Raw genomic sequence first — 12,295 nt, 5'->3', positions numbered from 1 at the left:
TGGACTCTTCACTCGCAAGACTCCTGATTAACATGAAGGAAGTAGTGCCAAAAATGATCAGTAACCCACAACTAATAAAATTAACATTTACATTCAAGTATAAAGTACAAATGAAAATAAATAGCTACCTTGGCATATTCCAACACGGGTTATAGATAAAGACATCTCTGCCTTCAATCCTCTCCCCTTCCCCAAATGATCATTTTGTAATGACAGCCTTAATGACTCCCTCACCACTCCGCTCTAGGTGATGACACAGGAGAGATCAAGGCCAGTGGAATGGTCTTAATCCATAGAAAGTCAATACAGTCCTTGAGCACCTTCCATCCAAGAACTGGAGAAAACTGAGACATTCAAGTTCAAGATATCTGTTGATACTAAACATCACTAAAAAAACCCCTAAACTCATAATACAAAGTTCAAAACAAGCATTACTTACCGACAGGATAATTCTCCATCCATGGCATCGTGCTCATCAGTACTAGTGTATGTTAATCGTCCCCCCACAACAGTACCCACAAAATAGACAAGCCATGCCAGACGTCCTAATATTAGAAAGAAAAAACAACCATTAATGACAATAAACCATTATGCTAGCACAATACACTTCTACAAGGTATCAGACTGTGGAATTCTGTCAAGAGAATGGTTAGGTTTCTCCCCTTAACTGATTTAAAACATACCCACACAAACCAGCCAAAGAATAATTTTAAGCAGAATAGACAGATGAGCTAGAACAGCTTATTAACCTGGATGTGCTTAAAAATAAAACAAAAATTAACCTCAAATGCAAACTTAGCAAGCTCAGCCTGATAAAGATTAGATGTACAATTGATCTAGTATCCTCACTTGCCTGCTAAAAATTACTTCAAAAGATGGGACAATTACACCTGCCTATCATAGCATTAGGAAGTAATGTAGAGACTCTTTACAGCCTGCTTTGTTTCTTCATTTTATTTCAAATAAAAAATTCTCTGTAATATCAAACTAATATCTCAATACTGTAATTTTGAAAGTTAAAATATTTGCACATAAGACAAAATTCGTACGTTTTAAGAGACAAGCATCTTCTTCAAGAAAAGGGTTTGTGCACCACCAGATAGGTTTAAACCTCTGTGGACTGTTTTCTAACAAAGTCTGAAAGACACAGCTCATCCATTTCAAGCTATGCTGGACCTTTTCTCTAATCTCGCTGGTTATCTAGTTGTCACTGTTTCTACTACAGCACCTAAAGGATCCACTGGCAAAGGGAGGTCCTTAAAAGGTCTGTAAGTACAACGTAACAATTACAATATCTGCTCAGCTGACATTCCTTAAGTAACTCCCTGAGTTTGCAAAGTCTACACAAAATACACTAACTATGCAAATAGTGAACTCCAGTTTCATAAATATGGAACACTCTTACGTTTAGAAGCGATGACCTCAGGAGAATTATTTTTGCCTACATCTGCTGGAAACCTAGTGCCACATTGCAGAAATATGGATTATTTTAAACTCTTTGCTACATTAAGGTACAAGATCTTTAATCTTTGACCTACTGAAACCTACTCAAGCCATGCAGATTCTTGCTTCGGGGTTCTTCCTTGTTTGTCTGTTTTAAAGCTGTGAACCCAGCAACTAGTGGTATCCTCTTTTGGCAAGAATGCAGTATTTTTCCCTAAAGTGGAATCAAAACTAAGACCTGAATGGTAAAGTAACATAATAGACCTGTTAAACCTTTCAGTTGCCCCTAAAAGTTGTTTCTCAACTTAAATGCACTGAGACTGTAGAAGAGTAAAGCTGCTCTTTGATTGTGTCTTCATTTAGCAAAACTATTTTGTTACACATTCAAATGAATTGCCTGAAAATAACACCACAGTGAAGACAAATATATTGGAACAGTTTCCAGGTAAATTAAATCAAGGTATGTACAAGGTTCCCAGTAAGCTTGAGATTTACACAAGCCGGAAGAGACCCTGCCTTCATTATGATGATTTTACCAAGTGAGGACAACATAACTTATGTAAGTGAAGACAATACCCCGATGAATAAAATGTGTCCGGAATACACTTTCAAGTTTAATACAAAGAAAAACCTATGGATAAACAAATGAGGTCACACTGCTACTTTAAAAAAAAAAAAGATGTTGTATGATATTTCTGGATACATACTGGGACTGCTATATGCACTGCAGTTCCTTCTAGGCAACCTTCTAGGCTTTACTTCATGTTTGTTTCACATTCTCTCATAAACTACTCTTCATTCACATAATATTAAACTTCACTAAAACTTCTTCATGTTTTGCATTGTTATGTTTTCAAAAACTCAGAATAGAGATAGCAATGAATGTTGTACTTCCTAAGCTCCTTCAGATGGGAACCTTTAATTACTCTGAGGTGTCTCAGTATCCTTATGGCCTGAACCTGGTTTAACACACAACTACACACCAGAAGTAATTCTACTTCAGTTAGAGGCGTATAGCTTAGTGTATTCTATGCATCTAAGCCCTGTAGGAAAGAAAAATCACATAAGAATCAAATATATGATCAAATATACCCTAAAAGATAATGCAAAACATGGAATAACATGCAGATGATTTCAACACAAGTATAGGAAAGCATTCAGGTTTATCTTAAATCTCAATTTTATATTAAAAATTTACCACAGAAATATGTAATACAATCTGAGATCAGTAACAAAAAAGATTTAGTGACAGGTAACAAGCATTGACTTATGAGACAAGACTTATGAGGAAGATTTCAAAAATATGGCTATCTGGAAAAAAAAAAAATCTATTCCTTTCTATGAAACTTCAATAAATTAACATTGTCTGACCAAAAGAATCCCAAATGACTCAGAGTTCTACATCCTTGAATGCCTGGCAGACATCTACCTAAAAATGAATCACACAAATGCATTTCTATATACTCTTTCCTCACTCTGTTACTTCTAAGTAACCCCAGATCTCCCTCTTTCACTAAAACTCTTGAGAATGACAGGGGTGTGCCTCCTTTCCTTGGCTGAGAAAAGCAAGGAGGCAATTTTCCCCATAGTCTACAAAAAAATATAGTGGTTTGCTTGGAAGCACTGTCCTTGTCCCACTCATGCTTTTCCATGGAGAGCACACTACACCAGATCTCCTCATTTTTGGTGCACAGTTCCACAAGCATATCCTGGAGACTGCACAGGGTCTTCTGAAGTATTGGGGTGCTGGGACTATGAAATTAAAAGATCCCAGCTCTTAAGCTCATAAAGATGAACTTCCAACTAAAAACCCTCACGGGATCAGTATCTTTAAATACGGCTGCTGTGCCATTTCCAAATACCATTAATCTGGAAAGACAGTACTAACTCTTAGCATCTCTGCCTATTTGTAACCAGGCCTGCGCTTCTTCACAAAAAGCACAAAACTTTCAAGCAGAACCCCATCAGACACACTACAATTACAGTACAAACAGCAGTAAATTTAAGATATTGAGAGATCAGCGCCATCACTAGCAAAACACTGAGGAGCTGAAGTATTTAAGAGAACAGTCATTGCTCAAATAAACTCAGATTTAACAGCTTCTAAAAAAGCTATTTGAAGATGGTATCAAAAAGCAGCTGTAAAGTAGTGCTAGCTGGTTCAAGCAGCACAGCCACCACTTTGATCAACACCTTATCAATAATCTTTTCTAAATTAATAAAAAAAAAATCTATCTTCCTTTTTACAAATTGCAGTAGCTCATATTTAAGAAAATGGATGTTTTTCTGATGATACCCCTCTTTTTTTTAGCATAATACTAATAAATAGCTATTACTTTTCCCCCGCTTTAATACCTTCACTATTTAAAATTTTCAGTGCATCTGCTTTTGCAGCTACTTACGCAGACTACATCCTCTTCTCTTACAAAATAATTATTGCTGTAATAATCTGTAATTATGGTTTATAACAGCAATAATCCCAAAGAAATTAGTCATTACCGTAAATCACAAGTAATCATTAACTACTGTTAATGACCCATTTCTTGGGGATTATTGTTTTAGTAAACCATGATCGCATCACTATTGATACAGAGAGCAAGATAGTATAATAAAATGAGATCTTAATATTATATTAACTTATTTTGTAACATTAAAAGCCATTAAACATCTAAATTTAAGTATGTACAACTAGGGGATATAACAGTTATCGTTCACCATGAGCACAAATATTTTAGTTTGTGGAAAAGAAACACAGTATTTAAACTGCATCAAATGTTTTCTAATGCACAAAAGAGTAACCCCAGAGCACTGACTCTGAAAGATTATTTCCCTTTGGCCCTTTGGATGGGAGAACGCAGTACAAATTCAGACTGCAGCTGGTCAAATGAAATCAGGTCATTCAGTGGAAGTTCTCTCCCCAAAAAGTTGACAGGTGTATGGGAGAAAGTGGAATAAATGAAAAAGATGAGCAGCAGGTATTATATAAATTAGTGATAAATTGGCTCCTGCATAGAAGAAAATCAGCAAATTCAAATTGTCAAAAGAATGTCGAAATAAATCACCAACATTTAATAGCATGCAAAAAAACAGCTGTATTGTACAGTAACCTGCCTCACCTTTTCAAAACAACACCATTTATCCATGTAAAGATGCAACAGCCATAAGATAACTATATTAGGAAAAAGCCAGTAGTTATAAAGACAATTTAAGTCAGACACAGAGATGAACAAAACAGGTATATGATAAAATATGTAAAAGTACTTGTTATTTTTACATCTTAAACTACAATTAATAGTCTTATGAGGTTTGGAAAACTAGGTAATTAATCTTAACGGAACTATATCAAGTAAAGGTTTTCAATATTACATTCATTGTGCAGACAGATAAATGCAGAAAGAACAGAAGTTAAGCTCTTCATTTTCAAAAAATGTTCAAGTTTCAACCTGACACACTAAAAAGTTGATTTTAGAAATTACAAGCTTTTACAGCTCCCACTCTCTTAAGTTGCATAAATATGTCAGCGCCTATATTCTAAAAATAGAACAAGATGTTAAAACACACACATCAACCGCCAATGTATATATTTAACATATAGACAACTGGTGAAAGTGTGGTGCAAGGTGACTTGGAACATGAATTCCTAGTTCCAGAAAAGTTCTATAAACAGCTGCTATAAGATGACCACTCCTTCAAAAGCAAGTACATGTTTATTGGCACATAAAACATAGTCTAAAGATTAAATTAAATACTAACCTTCCTGGACTGTGATTTCTAATGGATTCCTAACAGAAGAATGTAATAGTTTTTGGTAGTTTTGTGCATTTTGGTCAAACAACTGTACAAGAAGTGCACAGGTCTTTTCATATTCACACCTGCTAACTGTGCACAGTTGCTCCAGCTGTTGAAAAACTGTAGTTGTATCATCCAGTGGATCTTCCAAGCCATCTCTGGAATACAGATAAAAAGTAACCACTTAGCCACTATTCTTTGCAAGCTGATTCTCCGCTTTCCCCCCCAAATCTAGCACCACTATCACTGAACTGCTGACTATAAAGGCCTTAGCAATTGGTGCATATAGCAGATAGACATAAGCTCTCATTTTATTTACATACATGCCCACACAAACACAAAAATATTCTATTCATGCCTTCTTTATAACTTATAGTTTAAAACGCAAAGAACTCCAAGGCAGAGAGGAGATGAGATGGGCAGTACAAACACAGAAAGGTAAATTCTGAAGGACTGTATTTAGTAGTACCTCATTTCCTCTTTGAGGTCGTCTGTGCATTTACCTTAATGGAAGACTAACAAGGAACACCTTTCTCAGAGGATGGGGAGAAAGAATGGCATGGAATACTTAGCAGAAATGGACTTTGCATACTCATCAAATTAAGCACAAGACACTGATAGCAAGTCTGACAGGCAAACTTCAGTAAAATTCCATGCAGCTGCTTTATAAATCTTTATTACAGGATCTGCTATAAACAAGTGGGGACCCTGCGGGATGCCTATAACAAAGAGACCATTAGCTCTTGCCTTAAAGTATAATCATACTCATTACATACATCCAGTAGGAATGGTTTATTCACCAGAAGGTTACTCTGTTATTGTATAGGCAATGAACAATCTGTAGAGTTCAGAAAGGCTCCATAGGGTACAGATAACAGCCTCCTTTCTTTACGTAAAGGAATGTAAGCATGACTTTGCAGGGTGAACGTGGGGCTTAAGAGAGAATCAGAATGAAACAGGCTGTGAAAATAAAAATCTAAATCTGATCTTTAAACAAGTACAGACTGAAATCTCAATACTTAGGTACTATTCTACAGGTAGAAAGGCCATCAAATCAGTGAACTCATTGACCTAAGAATACTTCATATAAAACTGGAAATGACTTCTTTCCAAAGAAAATGAATCTCCTTGATATTAGAAGGTTTAATCACAATAAGGATAGAAATCTTTTCTTTGATCTAGAGCTAACCAGGCTGATCACGACTGGTCCTGAATTACTCACCAATCCCCTCTGGATAGAGATGGATTAATGTGCCCTATTACTATCATCTAGAGTTTGAAAGACACAAATCAGCTGAGAATCCTAATATCCAAGATGATTTGAACCAGACCTGTTCTCAGATATTCAGAAATACCTGAAATAAAAGTACGTCTTTTAGTTTGTAGAAAAGTCTCCTCTCATAGACCCTTCTGTAGAAGAATCCTTAGTTTCTCATTCACACTTACTCAAAAAAGAGAATAGCTACCCAAACCGCCCCAAAAGAGCAAAACTGACTTTCCTTCCATTGTTATCTCTTTGTCTGAAGGCGCAGCTGGATGCCTGCTGAATGAAGGGTGATATTATTGACCACACTTTTTTTTTTTTTTTAAAGGAAAACTGTCATTCCAGAAAACTGACCTTTTTTGCAAAGGTACCAATTAATCTCCTTGGAGCAAACTGAATAAGTCTTGTGAAATCAGCTCCCAGATATCCCATGTTTCTCAAGAATGGCCTGGACATTTGATATTAAAGTCTGCCTTTGATATTGCTGTCTACAGAAAAGCTACAACAAAAGACCTTCATCACAGAAGAGAATATGACAATACCAGAGAGGCATACAAATCACTTAAAACTGAAGCTGCCAGATGAGAACAGACATACGCTGACAGCATTATCAAGACTAAGTCTTAAGAAAGATATAGACTGGTAGAAGAGAAGATCAGTACTTTCCTTGTCTTTTCCCCATAGGCTATTTTCACAGAGTAGAACGCTTACTCTTCCACAGAGCAAAGTAACAAGGACATCCAGAAGAAACTCTCATCAGTGTCAACCATAAATAAACTGGATTTTCCGTGCTGATAGTGATGCTGATGAAGACGACAGCACATTTTGATGGAGCTGGTTGTGCCAGATGGTGCCACCCAGAAGCTCAACCCCACTGAGTCTTCACATCAGGAAGCTGATCTGGAGCATACCATTCAGTACAGGAGAAAGCTGAGACAGCAAGGTGCACCCTGAGATTCCATTACAGAAAAGCAGAACAGAGAAGATAATTTAAAATGCCAGAAGAAGTGCAGGCTGGTTGAGAGAAGGCCCAAGAAAATTAACTGCACCTGCAATCAGCTGTTTGTCCTTCCCTGTCATAGCTCTGAACACTGGAAGCTCCCCTAGGCGCTATTAATTCTTGTTCCTGAGAAAACTACCAGAGAAGCTCATGTTTTGAACCATTAGGCAGTCAGGCTTCAACATACCTATGGTGACAACCTAAGGCAAATAACTATTGCAAATGTAGCTTAGTCACTAAGCAGTACGATGACAGGTTACATAATTTGCAGACACAAGAGATTTTAGCTAAGCAGAGACATGGACAACAATGATGAGGTTGGACGCACTCCCTCACACAAACAGAACAAATGACATCTCAGCAATGGAGCACTGAGAAGGGAAAGCACATGTGGCCTTGGTATTCAATCCCATAGTCTGACACTAGATCCCACAAGCAGGAATTCATAAAGACCCTCCTAGAAAATTAAATCCTCTCAGCACTCTAAATGCTTTTTTTTTTTTTTTTATTTGCTATATTATACTGTAGACTTATGGAACGTTTACTTAAAGTATCAAAAAAGATTTGAGCTAAGAAGTTCCAAGTCAGCCAATTTCAATCTTGCCACTTCAACAACTTCTACTCTGTCGCAGCCTTACTTAGGAGTGGGGCTCTTTTCTGCTTTCCCCATTCATCCCCCATCATTTCCCCCATTCCCCCTCCTGGGCCCAAGAGAGTGACTCATCTAGCAGCACAGATAAACAGGTCAGAACTGAAAAATAGAGTTAATTTAGATAGTCTTCAGGGAAAAAAAAAAAAGAAAGTCTTTTTTCAAAACATGAGGATGTGAGAGGAAAAAACAACTAGAATTTAAGTTTATTTTCTCTCTAGTAGCTCATTTTTAAACATAACAGACAAGACTTTGGGCTGGATTCAATAAGCAAAAGGAGTAAAGTGATATCAGTCCATTAAGATAATCTAATGAAATTGCCACAGTAAGCAGAACCAGCATACTTAGATTTTAAACATAACATGCCAATGAATCAGAAAATTAAATGTTCTATATTACAGCTTTAAAGTTTTAATTAGAAGTTTACCTTATAACTACGGGCACAGATTCCAGTCTAGAAGTAATATAGGCTTTTGTTATCTCAGGTGCATAGGTATCTAAGAGGTGGGGTTCTGCCGTTTTCACAAAAGGTACAGATGCTACCATTCTTTGCCACAGAGTTAGCAAATAATGAACACTATTTGGAGCAAACTCCCAGTGCTACAAGAAAACAAAACATGTTTCTGTTAAAAAATCCCAGTGTGAAATTTTAGTTGTGAAACATGATGCTTTTCTCTTAAATAGTCTTATTCATTCAGAATAATTACAGAAGGACCCAGTCAGGATTAAGACATACTATGGAACACATTACAGACTCGATCCACGGTCACTGCAATACGTAACTTGTAGGGACTCTCACTTCCCCCAAGTGGAAACCACAACCTGAAACTCAGAGTTAGGCCTAGACTCTTACACTGTGTCACATGGCGAGGTTTAAGTGTTATAAAAGGGCCATTCAAAAATCCTAAATGTCAACGGGGTACTGTCTACAGCCACCCAATAGGAAAAGTAAAGCAGAGAAATGTGTCTCAACTCTCTTTACTCTCCAAAGCTTATGGAGCTGCCACGGGCCACTCAGGAATTCAAAGGCCAAAATCCTTTCCTAAAGGTTGGAATCTTGAACTGTTACTCTGAAGACGCTGGGGGAAATGACAAATAACAATTACACTATTACTTAAATTACACTATTAATTACGCTATTACTTAACAGTGTGCATGTCCTCCTCTTGGAAGTGCAGAAAAGAAACCCAGCAATTTTTTAACCCTGTGAGAATCTTGATCCTGTGATATGCGTGTTTCTGATGCAGATGTGGGTCCCTAGCTTCTGAATCAGGCTCAGGTAGGAGCTTTGCATTCAGCTGCTCAGCATGCAGACAACTGCACATATGTACAAAAGCAGAACTCCAGGCATCTAGTGAGTTTATGCACTTCAAAACTTACATGGGAGCATAGGTATAGGTTTGGTTTTTTTCTGTTTTTTTGGAGGGTGAAGACTAAGGGTGGCGGACTTAGGTACTTAATTTCCACCTATGTCCTATTTCTTCTTTAAATCTGCCAGTAACACAACTCCGTAAGAAGAATGGGAACCAGCTGTAAAGAATTTATAAGTCCACATTACATCACTGACAACTTAAAATATTTTTAGGTAAATGCAAGCCTCACCACCTCCTCAAAAACAAAAATCCCAACAACAACAAAGAGAAGCAACCCCAATCCTCTCAGTTCATTTGTCTTTCAAGGGCTGAAGAAAATACAACGCTTCTGTACATGTTCTTACCTGTAGGCTAGTAATAGTAAAATTTGCTATAAGTCGGATAACTTCTGGGTAATCTTTCACCATTACTAGCTCTCCTAGCTGGTAGTTTGTCTTTAGTCGAGCCAAAAAACGACAGAATTCATGGTAATTACCCGGATCAGACAAACCCTATATTTGAAGAAGCAAATTTTTAAAAGTTAACAGCTTAATCTAACAGAAATTTTAGAAGCACTACTGCTGGTCAGGTGACAATTTTATTTGCATGGTTTTTTGCTTTGTTTTGAATAGGAAATCAAAGTGACCAGATGGCTGGCTGAAAGTGGTTTTGACAGATTCAGTAAATGAATGAAGATTGTGATTGGAAAAACAAATCCACAGCTGCTTTAGCATTTTAAAGAAATAAAATTAAAAATAAAAAGATACCTGTGGATTTTCAAGTATTCGTTTCACTCCTTTGATTAGATTACCAAGATACTTGGCACGTTCTGGATTGCTGAATAAAGATCTCCTTGTAGAAGCAAACTGAACTAAAGAAGAAAGTGCCTAAAGAATAAAAAAATCGTAAGATAAAAATAATAATAAACTGTCAGAATAATCACCTCTTATCTATTGGAGGAATCCAGTCCACTGAAGTCTGTAGTACATTCAGTGGCTGAAGACTATTTTTGAGGCAATGTCTCTAGGATCACTGAATATACATGTGGCTCAGTTTTAAAATCCTCTTTTACAATGGCTTATGACTTTATCAACCAAATTAGGTAGATGCTTTCTATGCGGCTGAGTGATGCTGAATTTTGGGGGGTTTCTGAATGCTTTCAGGTTCAAAAATGGAAACTGAGGCTGAAGTTCAAAGAAAAGACAAGATGACTGGGCACTGAGCCAGGGAGTTAATAACTGTAGGACTCACACTATGTTAATGCGCAGAATAAAACAGGGTCTTTTGGACTAAGTACAGATCTAAAAGAGTATTGTCTGAAATTATTTAAGTGTAAATCACTATGCTCCACTTACTAACTGAGACAGCATTGGTGGAAGGGAATGATACAGATCAAAAAACAGGTCCAATGTCTCTGGCTCCAGGAAGACTAGGGAAAAAGATAAGTTGGTTTTATCACTCTCCACCAGCCATAATTAAGTATCTTCATGAACAGAATTTTCTTCTTTTTAAACAGAAAAATTAAGAATGAGTTCACTGTAGTTAAGAATAAACTTTGGACAGATGTATTAATTAGTTCAATCTACAATATTAAACAAAACACTGTTCCCTGTCGCATTTACTCTATCCTGTACCTCAAACGGAAAACTTCTTTTGAACTGCAAATCATGCAATACTTGGTCAGTTCCCTACAGAATGCTACTCTGTAGTACAGGTACACTACACCATTCCTTTTTTTCTGAGACATGCCTTAGTGTACTACTGCAGTAATCTGAAGAAATCAGTTACCTAGCAAAGGCAAGTCTTTAACTAAAGATACCCAAACTACTTTAGAGTCTATAGGCTGATAAACAGAAAATAATACTTTAAACTGAGTTACCAGTTTACTGCGGAATTGCATCAAGTGGACTACAATACTACCCTCTTTTGTGGGGAAGTTACAATGGGGTAGAAAGTTCAGTGATAATCATAATTAAGTACCTCACAAATTAGGCAGTATTTCCAAGGTGTTCCATTTATAAGCATTATTTTATGTCAAGACTTATGTCAGGTGGTATATAGTAAAAAGTAATTTCCTTAGGTAGTCTCGGTGTTGAATGAAAAAAGGTAGACTCATCCAAGGACAATTTAAAGCATCTAAACTAAAATCTTGGGAAAAACTCTCCCCTCCACCTTCCTAGGGTGTCTTTGGCCAAGTGACAGCAGTCTCCTAAGTCAGACTTTCATAAACATTCCCATGTGCCATCTATTACTCCTCTTCATCCCTCACACTGTGATTAGAGGCACTGCACATGAGAAGAGAAGGAACAGAATTATGCATGGAAGCTGATGAAGAATAGAATTGCTGAAATCAGGATGTGTATCACGCACTGCAGACCGCCATATTGCATAAGCAAGCCAAATTTAAACCTTCCATTCTTGGGTATGGGAAACAGTCTAGCTGCTTTAGTTGGAAGTAACCGACTTCTAAGCAGGCTAATTTATTTTGCCAAAAAGCAGGGTAAATTAGCCTACAAGAGCTCCATACTGCTGCAAAACTGCTTAAAGCTATCTTGGACATCTTCACACTATACTGTCATCTGCACTGTAGATGTCCAGGAAACCAAATCTCTAGAGTCTACGAGCCAAGATCCAACCCTTCTCCTGCCTTCATTAACAAACCCACATAGTAGAGCAAACAACTGCACTAAACAAGTTTACGTATCAGGAAGAGGAGGAGAGAAAACAGACATGCTACAGATGCTGTATCTCTTCAAGGTGTTCATGTCAAAGACAAGACTAGTGTTCAGCATCTAATT

General features: G+C 37.1%; 1 protein-coding gene across 1 annotated transcript in view; it reads right to left on the bottom strand.

Annotated features, from left to right (window-relative positions):
- The window catches only part of RANBP17 (RAN binding protein 17), a 170,292-nt gene that overhangs the window by 141,548 nt on the left and 16,449 nt on the right, over window positions 1–12,295 (bottom strand). Inside the window, exons 8-13 of the mRNA XM_067305085.1 lie at window positions 10,853–10,926; window positions 10,265–10,384; window positions 9,863–10,009; window positions 8,573–8,745; window positions 5,197–5,390; window positions 440–545 (exon numbers count right to left, since the gene is read on the bottom strand). Coding sequence (XP_067161186.1) covers window positions 440–545; window positions 5,197–5,390; window positions 8,573–8,745; window positions 9,863–10,009; window positions 10,265–10,384; window positions 10,853–10,926 — 814 coding nt within the window. The remainder of the gene's footprint in view (window positions 1–439; window positions 546–5,196; window positions 5,391–8,572; window positions 8,746–9,862; window positions 10,010–10,264; window positions 10,385–10,852; window positions 10,927–12,295) is intronic.

This window comes from Apteryx mantelli, chromosome 14 (genome assembly GCF_036417845.1).
Source record: "Apteryx mantelli isolate bAptMan1 chromosome 14, bAptMan1.hap1, whole genome shotgun sequence".
Taxonomy (NCBI): Eukaryota; Metazoa; Chordata; class Aves; order Apterygiformes; family Apterygidae; genus Apteryx; species Apteryx mantelli.
This window is presented reverse-complemented; position numbering and strand designations above follow the sequence as displayed.